At 46.4% G+C, this 26,039-nt stretch overlaps 1 protein-coding gene across 1 annotated transcript; it reads right to left on the bottom strand.

Moving 5' to 3' along the window:
- TSKU (tsukushi, small leucine rich proteoglycan) lies at nt 1-26,039 on the bottom strand. The gene is made up of 2 exons (XM_020989520.2): nt 25,636-26,039; nt 1-2,145 (listed from the first exon to the last, which is right to left on the bottom strand). The coding sequence occupies exon 2, from the start codon at nt 2,135-2,137 to the stop codon at nt 1,076-1,078; it is 1,062 nt and encodes a 353-aa protein (XP_020845179.1). The 5' UTR covers nt 2,138-2,145; nt 25,636-26,039; the 3' UTR covers nt 1-1,075.

The raw sequence follows: 26,039 nt of genomic DNA, 5'->3' as shown, positions 1-26,039 counted from the left end.
TTTTTCAGATGAGAAAACATTTATTTGGTATGACTACCTTCTTTATTGATTTATTCGTTCAGCTTGTCCATTATTAAAAAAACAACAACAACAACAAAACGAAACAAAACAAACCCCCCTAAGAGAAAGATGCCTGAGCACAGTGTGAGTCAAGGCATTGGGGGAAGGCACTTTGGGAAAAACACCAAGGGTATATAGGCAGAGGTGGGCTCGGGGCCCACTTTGGCACCAAACGAGCCATGGGCTACATTACATGGCTGTGGGTGGTGTGGGTCAGGGAGGGAGGATGTCCGAGCCAGAGGATAACTAAGTCAAGGATAAGGGGAAAATTGGAGATGTGAGCTGGGGAATGCTGGAGGAGGGACCAGAGATATCTGAGATGGAGAGGACACACCCTCAGGCATGTTTATTCCTTCTTCTCTTGGTCCTGAACTTCCGCCTAAGCTCTGATGACTCCCCAGACCCATGGGTGGGGTATTCCTGAAGATTTCCATCTCTTCCCTCAGAGTCCAGAAAGGGGATGTCCAAGTCAGGGGCATTCTGGAGTCAGAAATGTTTCCTGTCACACCTCAGCTCTGATGGCTGGTTCCCAATATTCTCTAACTGGTCCCAGGTGCTACTCAGGAGACTAGGAAATAGAAGCCCTGTTGGGAATTTTTGCTCAGGGCAAGAGCAAGAGTGGCCTCACGGGGGAGCCTCTAGGCAGAGGAATAGTAGGACATGCACACGTGCGCGCGCGCACACACACACACACACACACACACACACACACACACACACACACACACACTTTCTCTCTCTCTCTCTCTCTCTCTCTCTCTCTCTCTCTGTCTGTCTGTCTCTCTCTCTCTCTTTCTCTATCAGGAGTTGAACCTGGTATTGGCACATATAAATATAAATTAAACTGACAGGCTTACCCAAAAAAAATGGCATGAGGGTAGGCCTCAGTATCTGCTTGCAATGGAGGTGTAGTGTAGCTTTTCTTCCTTCCACCTCCATGTGGGTCCTACCCTTCCCCAGACCCTCCAGGGGCCTTCCCTATTTCCACCTCTCCTGGTGATATCTGTGACGTTTATTACAACACATAGGGGGCTTTGGCCATGGCGCCGTGGCCATCATGGCAGTACAAGACTTCCTTTCTGGTCTGGCCCAGCTCTCGTCGGTATTGGCCCTCTTTGACCACCTTGACACACCAGATGTCCTTCCCCAGGGTGATGCTCTTGACGGATGGGAGGTATTTCAGAAGCCTGTCAGGCAGGACTGCCAGCCCCGTGCCTGATAGATTCAGCTCCTGCAGAGAGTTCAAGCTGGAGAAGACCTCGGCCCTGGCTGACTGAAGGCTGGGGTTGCCTGACAAGTCCAGAACCTGGAGGCTCGGCAAGTCACGGAAGGCAAACGGGGCAAGCTCTGTAGAGCGGCGGAGGCTGCTGAGTGACAGGTGAATGAGGTCCTTCAACCCAGCGAAGGCCCCTGCCTGGACCCTGCTCAGGAGATTGCCATCCAGATTGAGGTAGCGCAGGGGGAGACCCTGGAGGTCAGGCACGTCCTGTAGCTGGTTCCAGGAGAGGTTTAGGCTCTGGATGTTGGGGGTGCCCCTGTCCAGGTGTGGCCGAATCACCCGGGTAAGGAGGTTATGGGAGAGATCCACATTGAGGGGTTTCCCCTGCCCTCGAGAAGTAAAGGCGTCCATGGAGATCTCTGTTAGCTTGTTACTACTCAGATCCACTTCGCTCAGGGGAGAGCTGGCAAAGCTCTCCTCAGGCAGGGCCGCCAGCGCATTGTGGCTTAGGTCCAAGGACTCTAGATATCGGAGCCGGGAGAAGGTGGTGGAAGAAATCTTGGTGATGCGGTTGTAGCTCAGGTCGAGGCCCACCAAAGTGGTGTAACCTGGTCCTGTGAGCATGGACTCATTGACTGCCTCCAGCTGGTTAGAGGACAGATCCAGGTAGGTTGTGTCCAGGGGGATCGGGACTGGGACAATGTGGGAACCCAGGCCACTGCAGTCCACCCGGGTCAAGCTGAAGCTGTCAAACAGGCCAAAGGATTCCACTTCACAATGGCAGCCTGGGAAACATGGGTGGATGGCCCTGGCACAAGGGGCCAGGAACAGGAGAGGAAGCCAGAGGGACCACAGCATTGTGCAGCCTGGAAGACAAAAAGAACGAGGGCAGGGTCAGGGTCTGAGAGATGTCAACACCCAGCATAAAGGGCAATTTTATAAAACCACAGGATGTCAGGGCTGGGAAGGACCCCGAGACACAGAACGTCAGAGCTGGAAGAGACCTCAGTGACCACCTAAATCCATTCCATCATTTCACAGGAGACAGATTTGGTCTAGAAGACATCATAAGTCAATAGCACAAGTGAGGTTAGAACTTGGGTCTTCTGACTCCCAGGACAGCACCAAGAATTTCAGCCCTGACGGAAATCTCAGATTCTTCCTGTCCAGTCTCCCAACCCCTGAAGTAATTCCTTCTACAATGTCCCCAACAAATAATTATTTAGGCTCTGCCTGAATACCTCCAGTGATGAGGAGCTCCTTCCTTACTAAGGCAGCCCATTTCATCGTAGGCCAGCTCTGAGTCTTAGGATTCCCTTCCTTATATAGAGATGAAATCCGCCTTGTCATAGAATCACAACATTTAAGAGTCAGAAGAAACCTCAAAAGGCATGTAGTACAGCCCCTAGTTAAAAATCTATAGCATATCCAAGAAGTGGTCATGCAATCTTTGATTGAAAATGTCTAGACAAGGAATTCACTGCCGTGCATTATCCCAATCTGTTTCCCTCTGGGACCAAGCAAAAAAAGTCCACTTCCTCTTCCCTAGGACAGCTCTTTAGGCACATGAAGACCCCCTTCCCTCAGGTCTTTTATTCCCCAGGTTAAACATCCACATTTCCTCTACTGATCCTAGTAGATTATCCTTCTCTGTACAGGATCATTATCTGAAGAGCTGAAAAAGACCTTAGATATTATCTAGTCTCATTTTACAGAAAAGGAAACTGAGGCCCAAAGATGGAAAGTGATTCAGCCCAGGTCACAAACTCTGGGTCTCTTTGCCTCCCTGTGCCCAATCTGTGACACCAAGATCCTCCTCTCTAGTGCATCAATGTCTAATCTAGCCCATAATGCACTGAACTGGACATAGTTCTCCAGTGGAGTTTGACCAATGTCAGCTCACCCAAGAAAAGAAGTCACTTCAAGCCAGGAAGGAGCCCAGTGCCTCTGTCATGTCTTACACTTTGGCACCAAGGACTACTCATAGGATTCCAAGATAAGCCTATTTGAGGAAGGCTCTGTGCCTCCCCAAGCACTCTGCCTGGTTCAGCCAGACAGCCCTCCCTTCCTGAACTTACCTCCCTCTCCCTGGCCTTGCTCCCATGAAACATTTAAAGGGCCAGCAACTCTATCTGCCCAGGACTCTGATACAGAGTGAGGACAAACACAGCTGGCTTGTACCCAGTCCCCCAAACCCATCCATCCTATCCTCCACCCCTTTCCCCCTGCTGGCCTCCTGTTCCTTTCAGATAGGCCAATTTTCAGATTAAAGCCTGTTCAGGTGCCTTTCATGCCAAACCCTAGTTGGGAGGGCCAGGGTGTTCAGAATTTCAGGAAACAAAGCGGGGTAGAAAAGTTACCCTAAGCCCTGTATTGTGTTCCAGCCTGTTTACTGTGCATACTATTAATGACATCCAAATGGTCTGAGCTCCTGTGCCAGGCTCAGCTCTTCTTACATAGATCCATTCCAAAGGTTTAAGAAAGCAAGATGAGAGAGAAAGCTCCAGAGATTATTCTTCAGTCACCCCAGGTGATTATACAACTCTGTGGTCATTAAATATGAAATAGTCACTTTTGTCAGATCTTGGGTTATGCAACAAGGCCCAACTCCAGCCTGACTCAGCCACCGTATGGACAAAGAAGGGAATGAGAGTGGAGGAGAAAGTACCTTGGAGACTATTGGGAAGAAATGGAAGAAATATTAGAGATGAGACTGGAATGAGACTGCCACTCGGAAGACCTGGGGGGAAATCACGTCTCTTTACTACCTGTGAAATCTTGGGCAGGTTATCTTAGCTTGGTGCCTCCGTTTTCCCTCGTGTAAAAGGAGGGGATTGGAGTAGATGGTTTTTGGGGTTACTTCCAGCTCGAAATTCACTGACTTTGTCCCATTTTCTTACTTTACAGAAAAATCTCACACTCTCAAGGTTAGGAGGAACCTCAGGGACTCTCTCTTTAGCCCAACCTGTCCTTGAACTGGAATCTCCACTGAGGGCCAGGAGGGAAGGCCCACACCTATAATCCCTGTTACTAATGAGACCAAGGCTAGGAGCTGGCTTGAACTCAGCAGTTCGGAGCAGCAGTGGGCTAATTTGATTGGGCGTTCATACTATTTGTCCTGGCACCGTTTGCTTACGGAAGGGTGAACTGGCCCAGGTTGGAAACAGAGTAGGTCACAGTTCCCACACCTATTGATAGCAGGGTTGGGCTCACGATAGGCCACTGCACTTCCTGCCTGGGTGAGATAGGGAGACCTAGTCTAAAAAGAAAATCCCTTGTGTAACATACCAGAGCAGAGGTCATCTGGCTTTTGCTTGAACACCTCTGAGAGGGAAACTGCAACTTCCCCAAGGCATCCCATTCTGCTTTGGAAAAGCTCTGATAGCATGCTGTTCAAGACTAAATCTGACTTTTTACAGTTTTCACCTGCTGGCCTTCATTCTGCCTTCTGGGAGAAAATTTGAGACCCAGAGGAGAAATGACTTATATAAGGTCATGAAGCCAGTTAGAACTGAATCTTGGAGGGACCTTACAGAAAAGTCCAATGAAACCAATCCTTTCATTACACAGGCCCAGTGAGGGAAAATGACTTCTCTTCTAAACTCTAAGCTCTTTACTAACTCCTTGTGGGAAAGGATAGTGGGTTTTTTTTTTCTAAATCTTATACTTCCCCAGTGTGCAAAGCTATAGTGGATGCTTAAGAAATATTTGTTGTATTGTATTATTGTTCACACGGCCACAGATGTAGGGCTTGGAAGGGCCCTTAGGGGTCATGGGGGCCAAACCCCTCATTTTACAGATGAGGAAACTGAGGCCCACAAATGCTAACAGACCTGCCTAGGATCACACACAGCTGGTAAGTATGTGAAGCAGGATTCAAAACCAGGTCTTCCTGACTCCAAAAGTAATTATGAAAGGCTGCATGGTATAGTAAAAAGGGGATTCAGTTTAAAAGCCTTGAATTCAAATTGGGAGGGTTAGCATGCAGTGGTATGAGACTTGAATTTGAGTGCTGGCTCCATCACCAACTCACTGTGTGAGTCTCAGGCAATTTACTTCCCAGCTCTTAAGCCTCAGTTTCCTCATATATAAAATTAGATGAAATAATTTCCAAGATCTTTTCTAGCTCTAAGTAATAGGACCTTAAGAAAGATGGATTGACCATTGACTTGCTCTGTGACCTTGGGCAAGTAATTTTTCCTCTCTTGATCTCAGTTTTCCAGTCTGTAAAATAAGGGAGTTGAACTACAAAGCATTGAAAGACACCTGATCTTTAGGACGTAGAAGGGGGATGTTCTAACATTCTGTGTTCCAGGATTTGACATGTTGTTTTTACGTGCTAAAAAGTGAGTGACAAGAACTGAGCAGAAGCCTCTGGGAGCTAAGGGGAACACTTAATGAATTTTGCACCCTTCCTGGGTGACTTGTGTGAAACAACATTTTAAGTAAGAAAGTTGGGCGTGGGGTGAGCTGGGGAATCAACCTGGTGCAGGAGAAACGAGCAAAACCAGGAGAACAATTTCTGTATGTTAACAACCCAACTGTAAGGACAAACCACTTTGCAAGCTGGAAGAGCTCTCATCAATGCGATCCATGATTCCTGAGGACTGATGCTATCTACCTCCTGATGGGGGGTGGGGAACAGAGGGGTGTACAGTTCAGGGGGCAGGATCAGACCTGGATTTTTAAACATGGTCAATGGGGGAATTCATTTTGCCTAAGTATACAAGAAATGAGTTTTCCTTTCCTTTTTAATGGGATAGGGGATGGGAGGAAGAGAAAATAGATTTCTATTGTTTAAAAATGAAACTTTTTTAAATTAAAAAAAATAAAGCTGTTTAGACCAGCAGAGAGAAGTGGGCTCTAGGCTGAGCTCTATCACTAACCTAGTGCAAATTTGGGTAAGACTGAGAAAGAAATGTTCTCGAAGACCAGGAATTGCCCTTGACTGGGTTGGAGGTCTGGGGCAGGGACATTAATGGATGCTGAGTAAATAAGTAATGCATAAAAATCTCCTTTAGAAATAAGAAGGTAGGGGGCAGGAACGAGAACTTGTCAGCCATCCAGGCTTTTAAAAAGAAAATAAAAAGCCCAATGACATGAAACCTGGTACACACAGGAGAGACAAAAACAAGGAGGCTTTAGCCTTGAGAAAAATATATCCAAACACCAAACTTGTGAATAAGGAAAATCAAGCATGCCACCTTCTGTTTCCACTGGCTTTCTTTGTCTCATCTATCTTTCACCTGACCTTGGTCTGCAAAGGAGCTGTCTGACCTTAAAGCGTCTCTACTATTTACTGAGGTGGGCAAGGCTACCGCTTCTTCTATATATTTCTATTTCTGGGCCTCAGTTTCTCTTTCTGTAAAATGGAAGGATTTGACTAGCTGATCTCATGGGTCCTTTTCCAGCCTTCACATTCTATGTTCCGTAGGACTTAAGTGCTACCTTCTTCAGGAGGCTTTTTCTCCTAGCTAATAATGGTAATAATAAAAAACTAACATTTATATAGTGCCCACTATATGCTAGGCACTGTCTTAAGCATTTTACTAATATTATCTGAGGGGCAGTTAGTTGGCACAATAGATAGAGCACTGAGCTCTATCAGGAAGACTCATCTTCATAAGTTCAAAACTGGTCTCAGACACTTCCTAACTGTAACCCTGGGCGAGTCACTTAACCCTGTTTGCCTCAGTTTCCTGGAGTGGCTATTATTATCCCCATTTTATAATTGAGGAAACAGAGGCAAATAGATGAAGTGACTTGTCCAGGGTCATCCAGCCAGTAAATGGCTGAGGCTAAATTTGAACTCAGAACCTCCTGACTCCAGGGCCAGTGCTCTACCCACCGCACCATCTAAACTCCTTGGATGCCAAGTGTCTCTCCCTCTAAAGTTACCTTGTATCTACTCTACGAACCTTGTTTATACCAGTCTATGTATATAGACTTCTTCATTAGAACGTAAGCTTGTGGAAGGCAGGGGCTATTTTTCCTTTTTTTCTTTGTATTCTAGAACTTGGCACAGTGCCCAGCATACAGTAACACTTAATAATAAATACACATTGATCGGTTGATATATTCAGACATTCTAGCCTCCAAGGCCTTTTCTGGCTCTGACATCCCAAGCTTACGCTTTAACATTCTACATCCTCCTCCTCTGACATTCTATGGCCCTCTCCTTTCTCAACTTCTGCTCAGCATTGAGTCACACCTCAGGGAGCTGTTAGCATGAAGAAAGGCTGAGGGTTGGTTTGCTAACGGAGTGAGTCTACTGCTGGTTTTGAAAGAAGGAAGACAGATGGCTTGTGGAGGCCACAATTGGGACAAGAGAGCTACTTGGGAAAGGTGGCCAGGGAATTTCTAGATGGGCTTGGAAGGAGAGGGTGATGAAACTGTAAGGAGGAGAAGAATGGGAAAATTCAGGAAAGAGAAAGTGTTTCCTGAAAATTTGCCATTTTTCTGAAATACAAAAAGAGCTCAGGGAAAAGTCTCCCTCTTCCTCTCACACCTCCATAATCATTTCCCCACTCTGGGGGGCTTTGATGGCTGACCCCAAAGCTCACATACAAAAGGAGGCTCGAGGGACCTGAGCCCCTCTTCCCCAAACACAGACAACCTGACTTGTGACACCGTGGGGTGAACGGAGTCTCAGTTCATTTCCCCTCCCTGGGCCCGAGTTTGTTCATTTGTAAAATAGGGATTCTACTATTTATACTACCTACCTCATATAGGCACCTGGGCCTGCAGCCAGGAAGACTCATCTTTGTGAGTTCAAATCTAGTCTTAGACATTTACTAGCATGTGACCCTAGGTAGGTCACTTAACCCTGTTTGCCTCAGTTTCTTCATCTGCAAAATGAGCTGGAGAAGGAAATGGCAAACCATTCCAGTATCTTTGCCAAGAAAACCCCAAACGAGGTTATGAAGAGCTGGACATGACTGAAAAATGACTAATCAACAACAAATTACTCTAAGCAAATTAAATTAGTTCCCCTTATTTGGACTTAGTTTCTCTAGCTTTAAAATAATATTCATGCCACCTACCCTAGAAGGGTAGAAAAGTGAGTCGTTATCACTACATCCTAAGATTCTGTAAGTGTAGGGGCCTTTTTCACATTTGCATCCCAAGTCCAAACACCATATTAGTTCTTCCAAGAATGTGGAAAGGCCTAGAGAAAGATCTCCAGTGTGTTTGGTAGATTGCCTTTGGAGGATTTATAAGAAGACATGACCATGGAAAGGAATCACTCAGCAAGAGAAGGTGTGGATGGATTCTGAGCTGTACCACTGAAGATAAAATCTCTAGCCACCAAAGTGTCACCAGCACAGGGCCTACCAGATAGGAAGTAGGTATTTAGACTTGCTGGTTAAACTGAATATGTTGAAAGGAATGAATGCTAAGATTAATTCTCTAATTCTCTAAGGTAGGAGTTTTCAAAGTGTGGTCTGGGAAATTAGCAGGTCCCCAAACTAAAACTATTTTCATAATAGTACCAAGATGTTTTCATTTCTAATTATAGCATATATATATATGAAATATAGATTCTACTATGGATATGTAATATATATTATAATAATAGCAAATATGGGTAGATATTGAATATATATTATAATAATAGCAAATATGGGTAGATATTGAATATAGATTATAATAATAGTAAATACAGATATCTAATATAATTATAATAATAGCAAATGTGGAGATCTAATATGGATCCTAATATGGATATTGGATATAAATTATAATAATAGTAAACATGGATATCTAATATAGATCCTAATATGGATATCTAATATAAATTATAATATAGCAAATATGGATCTCAAAGCTCTTTTAGGAGGTCCCTCGTAATTTTTAACATTTGAGAACCATTGTTCAAAAGTCTAGCTCCCACATTCAATGTTCCAAAGCTCTTTTAGCCCTGAAAGACTGTTTGCTAAGTTCCTTTCTGCTTCTGACTTTCTATATTCTAAAGTCCTATCTAGATATCATGATGTAATGTTAGAGGCAGCATGGTGTAGCGGGTGGAGTGCTGGATTTGAGTCAGAAAGACTTGGGTTCAAATCCTCTCTCTGACACTTACTCGCTATGTGACTTTGAGCAAGTCACTAAATTGCTCTAAACCTCAGTTTCCCCCCCATTAAAACAAAACAAAACAAAACAACTCCAAGAACTTGTCCAGCTCTAAATTTGTGCTCCCATGATCCTATGGTATAAGGTCCTTTCCACGACTGACACTCTCAGTTCTGACTGAATCCTACTAGCTGTGTGACTTTGGGCAAGTCACATCTCTCTTTGCCTCAGATATGAGGAATGGGAGGCGAAGGGGGGTGGGGGGGACTGGACCAGATGACCTCCAAGATCCCTTCCAGCTCTAAAGTTACATCTGATGACCCTCTTGGATGCTGCAGTTTGCTGGCCCTCCCCACACAGGCAGTCCAACCCCTACCTGAAGGAGAATCCCCTCTTCAAGACACCCGACAGGTAGTCAGTCAGTCATTCCACCTTTGCTTTAGTACCTCTAGGGAGAGGCAATAGCTGAGCAGGCATCTTTTCTCCCACTCAGCCTCTCCCATGACCTAACTTGATTTCACGGTGAGGGGTACCCACAGGCTCTCTCTCATTGGGATCCCAGCTCCAAGGATGGCTTTTTGCCCCTTTGTTTTTTCTTAAAGGAGGAAGGCGAAGTGGGAGAATAAGGAGGGGAACAGAGGAGAAATCACCATGAGATTACAAGCAGCATCAGGGAGGGGAGAGGCTGGACGGGCGGCTGCCGCAGAGCCCAGGTGGAAGTAATTAAGGGCAGACTACAGGGATCCAGCCCCAAACTCCTGTTGGAAGCCACTCTATGCATGTCTTACTCTGCACAGTTCCTTGGGCAGCTGCCGAGGAAAGCGTGCAAACGAGTGCCTCATTTTCTGAGCTGACCCTGAGGTGCCAGAGCCACATCTCCATCTTAGGCTCCTTCAGAGAGGCAGTGTCCAGAGGGAGGGAAGCAATAGCTGCCGCTGTACTCTGCCCTGGTCAGACTCCATCTGGAGGGCAGATGGGGCCTCATTTCACTGAGCCTTAGTTTCCCCCACATGACCTCAAAGGACCTGGGCAGCTCTAAATCTGTGTTCTGACAATCCTACATCTAAGGTCTTTTCCAGGAAATGCTAGAGAGAATCCAGAGGAAGGTGACCAGGATAGTGAAAGAACTACAGGCCATATAGTACAGAGGAAACAGCACTGGTTTGGGATTTAGGGGCCCTGGGTTTGAATCCCAGCTCTGCTATTTACTAGGACTGGCTAAAGAAATCGGTGACATTGGACTAGGAGAAAGAAGATTTGGAAACAGGGAAGGAAGACATTTTTCCTGCTTTCAAATACCCAAAGAGTTATCACAAAGAAAAGGGAGGAGAGTTGTTCTGTCACCAGAAGACAGTGCTAGGACTGACTGTAGAGAAGTCAAAGGGGGCAAATTTCAGCTCAATAGAGGGAAAGCTGTGTGGCCATGGGCAAGTCAGTCTTCTCTGGGCCTTAGGGGGGGCCAATCTGTAAAATGTGAGGGGGTTAGACCAGATGACTTCGAAGATTCTGAATCCTCGGATTCTTCAGGACTGTCTCATAGTCAGAGCTTCCCAACAAAGGAATGGGCTGACCCAGGAGGAAAGGAGTTCTCAGGCACTGGCCATATTTAGAAGGGTGGGCAGGTCCCACTTGGTGGGAATAGCATGGATAGGGCTCCAACCTCAGGCCCCTCACTGGGTTAGATGGCCTGCCTCTGACACCTGTGGTCAGATCTGGCACCAGAAGGATCAGGCTAATCCTTGCCACCCTCCTTCCTTGTACCTCTACCGAGTCTCAGTACAAAGCTTCTCTTGTGAAAGTCTGGGGTTCCCAATGTGAGACTATGATACAGCCAGTTATAGCCAGATAAGTGGTTCTCCATATCTGCTCTGAGAAAAAAGGAAGCGGGGGGGGGAGGTAAGTGATGCAGTGGATAGGGCACCAGGCCTGCAGTCAGGAAGACTCCTCTTTGTGAGTTCAGATCTGGCTTTAGACACTAACTAGCTATGTGACTGTGGGCAAATCACTTAACCCTGTTTGCCTCAGTTTCTTCATCTATAAAATGAGCTGAAGGAGGAAATGGCAAACCACTCTAGCATGTTTGCCAAGAAAACCCCAGATGGGGTCATGAAGAGTTGGCCATGACTGACATGAATGAACAGAAATGAAGAAGAGAGGGGAAAGGGGATAAACAAAGGAAGCATCTCTTGACAAACACTGAAGGAATCCCACAAGTCCAGGGTGTGCCAAACACCTCATATTATCACTCCCATTTTACACACAGAGAGAGCAAGGCTTAGAGAGCTTAAGTAATTTGCCCGTGGCCATGCAGCTAGCACCAGTGGCAGGATTTGAACCAGAGTTTTCCATTTCCAGTGGCAACATGCTATCTACTAGGCTTCGGGGGTGGGGAACCTGTGGCCTTGAGGTTGCATGTGGCCTTCTAGGTCCTTGGGTACGGCCTTTTGACTGAGTCCAAGTTTTATAGAACAATTCCTTTTATTAAGGGAATCTATCTGTTCTGTGAAGTTTGGATTCAGTCAAAGAGCAGCACTTGAGGACCTAGAAGCCACATGTGGCTTGAGGCCACAGGTGTCCCCCTCCCCCATAACTAGGCCACAGTGTCTCTCAAGTCAATGCAGCAAATGTCTTCAGTTGCACTGAGAAAAATTGTGATTACAAGGTAGGCTTCGTTGGAAGGAGGAGAGGTATTAAAATTTTTTCCCCAAGAAATGATTGATGGAAAGCTAAAAGGCATTGATATTTTCAGAAAAATGAGGGGAGAGACAGGTAGAAAGGGAGGGAAGAAGGGGAAGGCAGGAGGAAGGGTATCCAGGATAAGGAAGATGATGGTCCTGTTACAGATAGCTCTGCTCAGACCCTGTCTGGAGAATGGTGTACATTTCTGGGTACCACCTTTAAGGCACACTGATAAAGTGCCAGTTTCGATGCCACAGTAATAGAGTAGAGAGTATCCAGGAGGGTATCTAGAAGGGTGAAAGCCCTTTATATCACACCATGTGAAGGTCAGGTGAAACAATAGATGTTTTATCCAGACAAGAGATGACTCAGCGTGGCTGATAGCTGTCTTCTAGTATCTGTAGGTCTGTCCCTCAGAAGAGGGCACAGCCTTGTTCCTATTGGCCTTGGGGAAAAAACTAGGCACAAAGGCCAGAAGATGTAGAGGCAGCCAGTCTCCATAGGAAAAATGTCCTTGGGGGCAGCTAGGTGGTACAGTGGATAGAGCACTGGCCCTGGATTCAGGAGGACCTGAGTTCAAATCTGACCTCAGACACATAACACTAACTAGCTGTGTGACTCTGGGCAAGTCACTTAACCCCATTGCCTAAACAAAAACCAAAAAACCAAAAACAAACAAACAAACAAAAAACTGTCCTCAGAATTGGGTTGCCTTGGGGGATGGTGGAGACTGTCAGGTAAAAGCTTAGATGGCCATGTACTTGGACTAGGGATTCTTCTGTAAGTTTAGGTTGAATTTGATTTGGAATTTGCGGTCCTTTCCAAGTCTTAGGCTAGGAAACTGAAGTTCTGAGTGGTTCCTGTCCTTGTCAAGGGGCACACCTGGTAGGGGATAAGAGTATATATCAGGGCAAGCAATGGAAATCAGATTTTTTTTCCTAAACCACATGGGAATTTTCCAGGAGCAGAGCACACCATTCATGGGTTCCTTATCTCAATAAGCTTAGTCTATTTCAAAGGATAAGACATATTTTGTTAGGGCGGTGCCAGGTGTGGGATGTGAACAGTAAAGGCTAGGACTTCATAAAAGGGAAATTGTGGTGGGCTGGGGTAGCCATGGAGGGCTTAGTCATAGCATGTCAGGATTGGGAGGAAATTCAGAGGCATCTAGTGCAAGGTGGCTGAGAATACAGGAATTCCCTCTACCCCTTTCCTGACAGAGGATCTCATCTTGTCCCAGAGAAGATACCACCAGTGATGGCAGTACCTAATAGGGTAGCCCTTATGTAGCTGGAAATTGGAATTGATAGAGTTCTGCCTTACTGGGGCAGCTAGGTGGCCAGTACATAGATCACCGGGCTTAGAACCAGGAAGACTCATCTCCCTGAGTTCAAATCCAGCCTCAGACACTTGTTAGCTGTGTGACCCTGGACAAATCACTTAACTCTGTTTGCCTCAGTTCCCTCATCTATAAAATGAACTGGAGAAGAAAATGGCAAACCACTCCAGCATTTTTGCTAAGAAAACTCCAAATGGGGTCATGAAGAGTTGGACACAACTGAACAACAATAAAAAAGTATCTGTTGTTGTTGTTGTTATAGAGCACTGGCCCTGGAGTCACAAAGAAGCCCTGAGTTCAAATCCTACCTTGGATATGTATTAGCCAGGTGACCCTGGGAAAATCACTTAACCTGTCTGCCTCAGTTTCCACACCTGCCAAATGGAGATAATAATAGCATGTACCTCCTAAAATGGTTGTGAGGACAAAATGAGGTATTTTAAAAGTGCTTTACAACTCTTAAAGCAATATATAAATGCTTTATCATAGAGGCAGCCTCTGGGCCTGTTTAGGGGTGGAGGGTTAAGTGTAGAACCCTTCTTTCCTTCCTTGTCATGATATTTCCCTTCCCTCTCACTTCTACAGAATCAGATGCTGTCTGGAATCTCCTCTCCTAACCATAGACCCCGCTTTTCACCTTATCCCCAAACTACTATAGGGTAAGCCTCAGTGACAGGACTGGAGGTATCAAAGAATGTCAGCTTTTCCATTCCCTCTTTCTAGGCCCCAAATTCCAGTGTTTGATCGTAGGTAGCATCCTAAGGCAGTCTCCCTCTTCTCACTTAGTCAACCAAACATCTAGCCCAGGACATGCACTGAGCCTGATTTTCTTCTTAGAAGTAGAAGGATTTTACTCCAGTCTTTGGGGAGCCAAAGATCCCCCATGGTTCTGAGATTCTGTGTTCTACATCCTGAGATCTAGCATTCTGTGTTCTCAGGTCCCTTTCCAAGATAACGATCGCTGAAATCACCAAGCATGGAGCCTCGGTGCAGAGTAGAAACTTACTAAATGTCTGCTGATGAAGAGTTCCCTGAAGGGCGCTCCATCTGGACTCTGAGAAATGTTGTGGGGTTGGCAGTTGGGTCCTGTCCAGATTTCTACTGTGGGCCTTGCAGGTTACACAAGGACTGGTCAGGCTGGCAAGAAGGGTAAGGAGCGGATAGGATCAGAGGCAGCCCCTTTTAGTGGAGCCATCTAGGTGATGCAGTGGATAGATCATTGGGCTCAGAGTCAGGATGACCTGAGTTCAAATCTAGCCTCAGATACTAGCTGGGTGAACTTAGACAAGTCCTTTACCCTCTGTATAAAATGAGGATAATAAAAACACCTACTTCTCAGGGTTGTTGTGAGAATCAAATGAGGTAATATTTGTATAGCATTTAGTACGGGGCCTGGTTCAGAGTAGGTGCTGCATAAATGCTAGCTGCCATTATTATTATTATTATTATTATCATTATTATTATTATTATTAATGAGCTGGCCTGCCTGTTTGGGTACTGAGGTCCCAGATTCTCTACATCTGGCCAAACCCATCTGGACCCAACCCTGCTCATAATCTGGGAGGCAGACTAGGGAATTTGGGGAACAAGCTAGAAATGCTTTATGGACAGAAAGGCTAGGAATGTTTGGTTTGGAGATGAGAAGCCTTGGGCAAGGGTCGGGGTGGGGGAGTGGGAAGAAGAGACTGGATGGTTAGCTTCAAATATCAGAAGAACTGTCATGGAGAAGACTTGTTTTGTGTGGTTTGCAGTAAAACCAGGATCGGAAGGAGGCAGATTTCTGCTCAGTCTGAGGAAAAGCTGCCCAAGCCTGAGCATCCTTGATAGGAGCTCACAGTCTAGTGAGAGCAGGCAAACATGTATCTGTCTATAGAGGTATGCACAAAGGAACATTCTCTGAAAATACACCTTCATCACATTTTGTCTGGGTTATTCCAGTGCATTCCCTAACTATCCTCCCCACCTTCATTCAGATTATGTCATCTGACCCTCTCATTTTACGGAGGGGGAAACAAAGGCTCAGAGAAATTACATGCTGTGCACAAGTTCACATTGGTCATAAAGGGCAGGCCAGGCCACAGGTCCAGCACTGGCCCCAAATCTGGGGCCCCTACACTGAGTCTCCAATTCATCCCCCATATCTGTGACATCTATGTGACATCTCTGTGATGTGCCTTCCCCACCCAGGCTATCATCTCCATTTCCTTGTGGAGGGGTGTGTGTGTGTGTGTGTGTGTGTGTGTGTGTGTGTGTGTGTGTGTGTGTGTGTGTGTGTGTGTGGAGACTTTGTTTCCACCTTCCCCCAATCACCCAGGGATCTGATTGGCCAGCTTTCACCTTCCACCAAGAGCCTCACTTCCCTGGCCTTCTCCACACCAGACCCCCCACCAAACAGTCTGCTTCCCAGTGCCTGGCAAACAGTAGTAAGAACTTAACAAATGTTTATTCTCATTTTCTCATTCTCTTTTTCTCCCTCTCCTTTTCTTTCTCTTTCCTCTCTTCTTCTTCCTCTTCCTTCTCTCCCTTTCACTCTTCCCTTTTCTCTTCCCTCTCTCTCTCCTTCCTTTCTCTGTCTTCTCTGTCCTTTCTCTGTCTTCTCTCTCTCTTTCCTCTTTTCCCTCTCTTTCCTTTCTTCCCTCCTCTCTCCTTCCTTTCTGTCTTCTCTCTCTCCTTCCTTTCTCTTTTCCCTCTCTTTCCTTTCTTCCCTCTCTTTCTCCTTCCTTTCTCTGTCTTCTCTCTCTCCTTCCTTTCTCTGTCTTCTCTCTCTCCTTCCTTCCTCCTCCTCTCTGTCTTCCCCACCTTTCTCCACCCCCACCCCCTTGCTACTCTTGCTACTCTTGAGGACCTAATCACACACTGCCTCTGTCGTTAGTTAGCTTTTCATGTGTTAACACCATCCTCCCAATTACTCAGGGAGCTCCTTGAAGGCAGGGTCTGGACTACACTGGGGCAAACTGTCCTATAGTGCCTGGGTGGGGCTGTGCTCAGTACATATTTGTCTGACTCACCCCATATCTTGAAGTGTGTTTGCATAAGTTGCCAACCCACCCAGCGGCATGGGTAGATGAGAAAAGCATCCACCAGGGGCTGCTGATATTGTTGAAATTGTTTTCCTGTACATTGATGCCCTCTGTTAACAGCTGTGGAAGCTGGAGAAACGCAGGTGAGTTGACTTGATAGGGACCTGTAGCAGTTGAAGGCCAGCAAATTACTTTACATCCACTATTTCATTTGATTGTCACAACACAGTGAGGTGGTAGGGGGTATTATTATACCCACTTTTCAGATTAGGAAACTAAGACCCAGGGAGAGGAAACAGTTTGCCCAGGGCCATCCAGCTCTAAGAGTCTGAGGTGAGAGTTGAATCTAGTCCTTCTTGACTCCAAGTTATCCTCTACCTACTAAGCCCTGCTGTGTCCCCTGCACCTCTCACCTCACAGGATTGTTGTAGGGAAAGCAACTTGTAAACTTGAAAGTCCTATAGAAAATGGACCTATTGGGGTAGGCTTAGATAATGATCCAAATAATTAGCATTTCTATGGCACTTTAAGGTGTGACAGTGCTTTATGTATGTTATCTTATTTGATGCTCACAATATGAGTCATAGGTGGTGTTATTAACTCTATTTTGCAGATGAGGAAACTGAGGCTTAAAGAGAGTGTGACTTGCCCAGGGTCACATGGTTAATAAATGTCTGAGGCAGGATTCAAACCTAGGTCTTTCTGACTCCAAGTCCAGCATTCTATTCATTGGGCCTTCTAGCTGCCTATAGATGACTCAGAGGTCCCTTTCATCGCTGAATCAATGATCCTATGAGCCTATAAACTTGGCAAAATTATATAAAAAGAAAATGGACCTATTATTATCATCCTACGTTACAGATGGGGATGCTGGGGCCAGTAGATATAGAAGGTTTGGCCTGGTTCATATAACTAGATACGGTTAGAATCAGGACTTAAACCCTGGTATTCTAACTTCCAGGCAAAGGCTTTTTCCATTACACCAGGGCCAGTGTGTGACACATGGCTCCTACCCTGTTTTGGAGCATATGGACAACATATAAGCTATGATGACCAATTTCAGGGAGAACATATTTTTAAGACTAATGTGAATTCCTCCAAATACTAACTGATGGGACGTGGTACATTTGGAATGAATGGATTTAAATATTTTGAAACCATCCCCTATGAGGACTGGTTGATGGAACTTGAGACAGGTGGCTCAGAGAAGCGATGACTTGGGGAGGCAGAGCCATTGCCTTTAAGTGTGTAAAGGGTTATCCTAGGGGATGGGTTGGGTTATGGACTCACAAAAAAGGTATCTGCAATTTCATCAGATAGGGAGCTCACAGTGGGGTGATTTCTTCTCTCAAAGAAGATCACAACTTTTTGATGACTTGGTCGGTAAGTGCTAGGAGTTACTTATCCATGACACAGAGATGAGTCCCACAAACAGATTCAGACTCACAAACCATTAGAGCTGGCTGAGACCTTAGGGATCATCTCTAACGTCCTCATTTAGCTAGTAAAGCAGATGAGTTTGACCCTGAGGCCTGGACTTTCTGTCTCTAAGACCAGTGTTCTTTCCACTATTCCAAAATGTCTCTCATTTTTGCTAGGCCTTCAGAGGACAGAAAGAATCAGGATCAATAAGAGGAAGGTTAAAAGGAATGAGGAAGGGGGGAAGAAGGGGAAGGGAATATATTTTTATATAGTGTTTACTCTATGTGTACTAAATGCTTTGCAAATATTATCTTATTTGATCCTCACAACAACCCAGGGAAGCAGGTTGTTTTTATGATCATCCCCATTTTACAGTTGGGGAAACAGGGTCAGACAGAGATGAAATGACTTGCCCAGGATCAAATATCTGGTACGAGTCTTAAGCTGGATTTGAATTGAGGTCTTCCCAACTCCAGGCCCAGTGCTCTATCTACTGGGCAACCTACAACTTCCTAACAATTAGAGTTGTTCAAAAATTGAACTGGTTGCCTTGGAAAGCACTGAACTTCCTGTCACTGGCAGTTTTGGAAGGGTCTTCAGAAACTATCTAGTCAAACCTTCTCATTGAACAGACAAGGAAATGGAGAGGTCCAGAATAATCAAATGAGTTGCCCAAGGTCATATAGATAACAAGTGGCTGAGTCAGCATTTGAACCCAGGTCCTTTGGATCTACTGCTCTTTCTAAAACACCAGCATTTATACAGAGGATCTGAGCTTCAGGTAGGGGTTAGACCAGATGACCTTGGAGCAACCTTCCAAGTCTGAGGATGAGGTCTTCAGAGAAAACACGGCTCTGGTTTTGGTTCTGCTATTCAGTATTGATATGATCTTGGACCAATCACTTCTACCCTCTAGACCTCAGTTTCCTTTGCTGTGAAAGGGGAAGGATAACACTCCCTACCCTATATCAGAAGGTGACAGTCAGGGCCAAATGAGATAATAATAGTTGTGAATCGGGCTGTAACCATCAAGCGGTAGAGTTACGTGAGCTGTTGTTACTATTATAATTTGTTCTCCTCTTTGGGGATTCTGGCTCCAACAGGCCCACATTTCCCCTCCTTGCTGCCTCCTCTCCCACCCAGGGAATTACCAGACAGCCCAACCCTTCAACAAGAAATCCTCTGATGGGAGAATGATTTAGTCAGCTTGATTTTCAGGGTCTGAAAGAAAGCCAGAAAGAACTCCCTGCCCTTCCTTGCTTGGCCCAAAGATTCTCACAGGAGGAGGGAGGGTTAGGGTATTTCACAGGCTGGGTGACGGGGCTCATGATCCTGTGAACTCTGACGCCAGTGGAATCCCTGATTCTGCATCTGTCCCTCCCCCTTTCTCCTCCCTCCAACCCTGCCTGGTCAGCTCGGGAAGCTGTCAACCGTGGGAAGAGCTGGAGCCTTGGAAGAAATAACTCCCTACATTCTAAAGGCTCATTCCCACAAACTCTAATCCCCAACTTCATGGAGATGCCTGTGAAAGTCACTCCTTTCTTTACAGCTGGGCAGCTCTTTAACTTTTCTAGATGCTCCCCACCCCTCAATACTCTAGGTAATGTTCCAAGACTGCAACTTGCAGAGAGGATGCTGACCTGCATTGTTTGAGGGGGCTTTCTCACCCAGGACTTCTCCATGCTAAAGAAATCACAGATGCAGTCAGTCCCTGTCCCAATCTCCTTCAGCTCCCTCACAATCAATCTCAAGAAAGTGGGCAAGGCAGACAGAATTTCCCCTGCTATTACTGACAGATGGGGAAAAGAGAGAGGCTGTTAGAGCTAAAAGTCCAACTTTCTCATGGAAATTCTTTTCCAGTTCTATTTAAAGTTTATAATTATAGAGTAGTTTACAAGCTGCTTTCCTCATAGCACCTTGTGACTTAGTGTACACATGACTCCCACTTTTTAGACAAGTAAACTGATGCTCTCTCTTCTAAGGTCCCCCCTAGCTCTGATGTTCTGTGTTGTAAGGTCCTTTCTAGTGTTGACATATTGTGTTCTAAGGCATCTCTTGGCACTGACATTCTATGTTCTAAGGTCCCTCTCCCCCTCAGACAGCTAGATATTGTCATATATAGGTATCTATCCAACAGATGTATTCATACAGAGTGTCAGACTTGGAATCAGGAAGACTTGAGTTCAAAACTTACCTCAGACACTTATTAGTTGTCTAAACTCCAGGCATATCACTTAAATTTTCTTGGCCTCAGTTTCCTTATCTATATAGTGGAGTTAGTAATAGCACCTACCTCCTAAGGCTGTGTTATGAGGATTAAATGGGATAATTATTTGTAAGGCTATTTTGGAAACCTTAATACATTGTATAAATACTAGTTATCATTATTATTATATGTTCTATCATCCCTTCCAGCTCCAACATTCTGAGAATTCTATGTTCTTTAACTAGAAAAGAAGTAGGTCTCTTGGTATCCCACCTATCAGACTGTAAATAAGATATACCTTAGCCTCCAATAGTGGTTGGAGGATTCTGGTCAGAAGAACCTTAGGCTGATAAATGTAGATATAGCATTGGGCCCTGTGGTTAATACCTCTGACCTGTCCATCTCCCTTTCTGAGGGATAGGCTAAAATGACTGGCCCAAGGTCACTTAAGAAGTCACTAGCAGAATTGAATTTTGGCCCTTTGACTCCCAATCCAGTACTCTTCCCATGTTACCACATTTTCCACCTTCCTTACTTCCCTCAACAGTCAACTTTTTTTCCCCAGACTCTTAGCAAAGGTGATTTGATTTTTCCTTAGAAAAAAATACACCAAAAAATGAAAAATTCTACCTAACATTCTGTCCTGGACTGGACTAGACGTGGCTAACTACTTGAACACACACACACACACACACACACACACATATGACATATTATGTGTATATATTATATGTATATAATATAATATATAATATATATGTATATATATAACACACACATCCTACTAAGATTCACCCTCCCATCAGGTCACACCTGGGAATCACTCCCTTCACGGCTGTCAAAGCAAACTGTCTGCACTATGTACCGCCTCCCAACCCAGCTCCTCCAGGTTGGGTAAGGACCACGTGCTTCCCCTCACTGATTCTCCATTCCAGATGGGTTTCTTGTTCAAGATCATAAAAAGATGCTCTAAACACTTATTCTGGGCAAATCTATGTTTGGTACTGGGGAAGATAAAGAGATGAAAGCAGGAGATGAACTCTGTGCCCTTCATACATCTGGCAGAAAAGATGAGCACACAATAATTCCCTCCTTAGTCTGTCCTAACTATCCTTTAAAGGGCCCAATTCAAATTCTACCTCCTCTAAGAAGGCTCCCTTCATCCCCTGGCTGGTAAGCCTCTGGGTTTTGCAAGGCACTCAGTTTGTGCCTCTCTGATGCTCTTATCTTACATGCTGTTTCTGTCTGTCATAAGACATCTAGATGCCTCTACTAGACTGTAAGCTCCATGAAGGTATGTCTTTCTACACTTAGCATTTTCTTTGCTGCCTAGCACAGTGTTCTTCTGCACACCATAGGAGCTTAATTAATGTTTGCCAGATTGAATTAATGCAATGGAGAACACAGCAAAGGCCAGAAGAGAGGCACTGTGGTGAAAAGAACTCCGATCTGGCTACAAGACTGGTGACTTTGGGTAAGTCATTTCCATGTCTACAAACCTCAGTTTCTTCATCTGTAAAACAGGAACAATAATATTTGCCTTCTTTAATTTACAAAGCATTTCATATACATCATCTCATTTTAGCTTCACAAAAACCCTGTGAGATAGAGACTGTAAGTATTACGATCCCTGTTTTGTAGAAGGGGAAACTAAGGTTACATAACTACTCAGGGTCACGTGGCTGATGCCACAGCTGAGGACTGAGCCCAGGTTCTCCTGATTCCAACTCTAATGCTCTCTCCATTAATCTTGGAGCACTTTATTAATGCCAGCTGTTAGATAATACACTCTATAAATGTGAGGTTTATATGAATGAGTTGTAATCTACACTGGTGGAGGGCACGCCCACATCACTGAGATCACAGACACATCCAAGTATTAAAATATTATGATTTTTATAGACTAAGTGCTCTGAAAATTAGGAAATGGAAGAGATTACTTTCTTTTGTGTTTTTGAGCGCTGCAGTGAACAAAGCAGGACTTTTGTATGTACCCTGACAATTAGCCAGACAGCTCTGCCTAGGGACAGGATCTCAGATATCAACACAGTCTAGTTCCTTCACGATATAGACAGAGAAACTGAGGCCCAGGAAGGGGAACTGTCTTTCCCAAGGTTATATAAGTTAATTTGAAGCTAGGTGGGGCAATAAATAAAGGACCAGGCCTGGAATCAGGAAGACCTGAGTTCCAATCTGGCCTCAGATACTTTCTAGTTGTATGACCCTGTGCAAGTTGTTTAACCCTGTTTACCTCACTTTCCTCATCTGTAAAATGAGCTGGAGAAGGAAATGGCAACCCACTCTAGGATCTTGCCAAGAAAACCCCACAAGAGATCATGAAGACTTGATGTGACTGAAATGACTGAACGACAATAACATACATGTTAATACCAGAATCAGCACTATTAGTTCACCTTTGTATGGTGCTCTGTAGCTATAAGGCATTTCCTATCCAGTAAGAATGACTTGATCCTTGACCCTTGATGGGCCTGTGGAATTGGGCAAGGCAGGGATTACTATCTCCATTTCAGGTTCAAGGCTGCAGAGGAGCAGAAGGGGAAACCAATTTGTCCAAGGTCACAAAAAGTCAAAATAACATATCAAGTGTCCTGCCTCCTAGTCTAATGTCCCTTCTTCTCTTCCTACTTGTGGGCCTTGGTTTCCTTCTTTGTAGAATGGGAGGGGCTCTAGGTGTAAGGCCAACAGTCTGTAAGGCAGGGGTTCTTAGCCTTCTTTGTATCATGAATCCCTTTAGAAGTCTGGTGAAGCCTACAGACCTCGTCTCAGAATGATTTTTTATAAAATCCATAATTGAAGGATATGCTAAATTTTAGTTAGAGGTTAGTGAAAGTAAAGATGTTATATATTTTTTCCATTCAAGTTCACAGACCTCCTGAAATCTATAGGGGTCTATGGACCCAGGTTAAGATCCCCTGCTGTAAAGTCTCTTCTAGCTGTGACCTTATGTCTTCTGTGTTCTTAAGTTCATATTGTGGAAGAGCTGGAAAGGACCTAAGAGACCAAATCATCTAAATTCCTCATTTTACAGATGAGGAAACTGAGGCCCAGAGAGAAAAGATGCCTTGTTCAAAGTTTCTCAGCTAGTAAGGGGCAGGAGTGGGTTTTGAACTTTCCTTCTCAGACTCAAGATCCAATATTCCTTCACTGTCCCATTAAGGTCCCTCCCCAGCTCTATCATTCACTGTTCTGGTATGTTCCCAATGACATTCTAAGGAGTTCTTCATCTCCTCTCCTCTCCTTAAATTGGGAATGAGCACTTAGGAATCTCTGCAACACATCACTATTGAGCTGGGGGGGGGAGTGCGGAGGGAGCAGAGAGAAGCTGGGGAGGAAGAAATGCAATAAATTCTGAGCATCAGTAATTCAGAAAAGGGGTGGGGATCCTTTGGCTCCAGCAAAGTTTTGGGTCAGAGGAGTTTGAGGGGTTGGGGACAGACATTATTGTTACATCCTATTTCTGGCTGGGAAACTGCCCCCTCTCTGTGTGCAGGGCTGGTTCCTAGCTCTGACCATGAAACAACCCAGAGCCAGTCACTCCCCACCCCCTACTTCCCCCTTTCTTAAGGTTTTAGTCTTTTCTCTGGCTGGCATGTCTGGGCTGATCCAGACAGAATGGAGGAGGGAGAAACTTCTGAACCATTCGAAAAGTAGGGTCCCCTCATCTCATCTTTCCTTAGTCATGGCCCCTTCTCCCCCCAGTTTGGAAATAGACTCATCCCAGGCAAACGAGGTGGTTGGGGGTGGTGCTGTACAAGACCCTCACAGCCTACAGCCCCTCTCTCCAAACTGGGAGAGGGAGGGAGGGAGGGAGGGCCAGACCAAATGGGGGGGAGGCGGAGCCAACTCCGAAGTGTGGGGTTGTTGGGGCGGGGACCAGAGCCTTCCTAGCCGCTGGGGCTGCTGGACTTGCAGCCGTAGCAAGGCGGTCGGTCCCTCTGCCATCCATCCCCCCCCTCCCCCCTCCAAAGTGCAAAGACATTCAGGGAGGAGACGAGCTAGCCAGGATGTGAGTGACCTGGCAGAAGGCTCTAGTCTCCTGTTTTCGGGAGACTCTTCTGCCTCTCTTAACAGCCAGACCCCCACTCAAGTAAATCAAGGACCCCTTCTTTTACAGAGGCTCCCCTATATCTTCGTTTCTTCCCCTCACGGTGGTGGTGGATTGATTCCTCCCCCCTCCAAAGGGTATAGAGTTTCGTTCTGGGGATTTCAACTTCTGAACAGGGAGTGGGAAGCGATGAATTTCTGGACTCACAACACCCCCTTCCCATTCTGGAAAAGGAGGACTGGTGGGTAGGGCGAAAGCTAACCCGAAAACATTACACAAGCAAGCAAATAGAGTCGTAGGATTTGGAGAAGCGATGAACCTGAGAAACTGTAAGTCTATCCTATCCCTGCCACCTTTTAGAGAGGAGGAAACTAAGCCCCCAGAAAAGCGTAAATGACTTGCCCAAGGTTACACAGCTAGTTAGTAAGAGAGGAGAGATCGTAACCCAGCCTCTCTGCTTCCGAATCCCGACACCTTTCCATAGACAGACAGACACAGACACACACACAGACACACACACACACACACACACACACTCCCTTACCCTCTCTCTGTGGCCAGCAGCTGTAGGATGAAGCTGAGACCACCTCCTTTCTAGCCAACCCCTCACTGGCCTTTGTCTTCCAAAGCCTATGTGAGCCTCGGAATCCACATTTCTCCTCCTCCCATTGCCCCCCCCATCTCCACCCCGCTTTCCTGGCTGCATCCAAATTAGAAGCCAATAGGCCACTCCCGGAGCCCCCCAGCGAAAGGTGCAGCCACTAGCTTGGGGAAAAAGGGAAAATTGAGGCTGGCCCAGAAAGACCTTGCGCCCTGACCCCCTGCCTCTCGAGTAAAATCCACACCCAGTCACGAACCCAGCTGTAAGTGGGGAGAAGGGGTGGGCTCGAAGTTGGAGAAAAGTTCGGGAGGCCGCGTGGTGCGGTGGAAAGAGCCTGTATCTGGACACAGGACATATGCAAACCCCATCTTGACCCAGCTCCGTCTGTCACTGATCAGCCCTGGTGACTCGCGGGCAAATCACCTTCCTGCTCTCTGAGGCTCAGTTTCCCTCTCTAGTAAAATATGGGGATACTAGTAGCTCCCATTTCTAGAAGAAGGGCGAATGCCTTGAGCGCTTTCTTGCAGGCAGCCCTGACCGCAGGCAGTGCAAGGATGATCATCAGAGGAGGCAGCTAGAGGAGAGGGGACAGGAGCTGAGCCTGAGTTTCCAGCCTTCCGGCCCAGGCTGCAGAGTGGAGAGCGCTTTGCAGGCAAAGCGAGCCTTAGGAGGGAGCCCGGGGCTTTGAATGAGCTCGGGGGGGAGAGCCAGCAGCCGGCGGGCTCCTGGGGGAGGGTGAGGAGAGAAAGGCAGGGAGCTGGGGCCCCGACAGGGAGGGAGGGAAGGAAGGAAGGAAGAAGGGAAGGAGGGAGGGAGGGCTTCGGTGCCCGGCGCCTGCACGCCCAGGAGGTAGCAGCTGCCCCACCAATGCCAATCGGGTGCACCGGGAGAGTGAATGCGAGACCCCCCCTCGTCCTTCTGCTGCTGCCCCGGCCCCGCCGCGCACACACCTTCCAGCGCTCCCGTCTAGTCTGCCGGCTGCAGTGGCGCTCGCCCTCCCCGCGGTGCTCAGTCCTTCGCCTGGGCCGCCAGCCCCTTCTCCAGCCTGTCTTTGCTCATCCTGCGGCCGCCGCCTAGCCCGAGCGCGGGGCTCTCATCCCCTCTGTGCGTGCCTGTGTCCTCCTCCTCCTCTTTCTCCTCCTCCGGCGGCTGCCGCTGCTGCCACCTCCCTCCTTCCCGCAGGCACCGCGGAACAGCTGCCCAGGAGCTCCAGGGAGCGTCGCGAAAGGGCCCGAGTCAGGGCTCGCTCCTCCTCCCCTCCAGGCCCGCCCCGGTCCCGCCTCTTTCCGCCCCGCAGCCGGCTTCTCCCACCCTAGGGAGTGTCTCAAAAGTGCTCAGCTCCTTTCCCCCTCTG

This window comes from Phascolarctos cinereus, unplaced genomic scaffold (assembly GCF_003287225.1).
Source record: "Phascolarctos cinereus isolate Bilbo 61053 unplaced genomic scaffold, phaCin_HiC Scaffold_726;HRSCAF=1367, whole genome shotgun sequence".
Classification (NCBI taxonomy): Eukaryota; Metazoa; Chordata; class Mammalia; order Diprotodontia; family Phascolarctidae; genus Phascolarctos; species Phascolarctos cinereus.
This window is presented reverse-complemented; position numbering and strand designations above follow the sequence as displayed.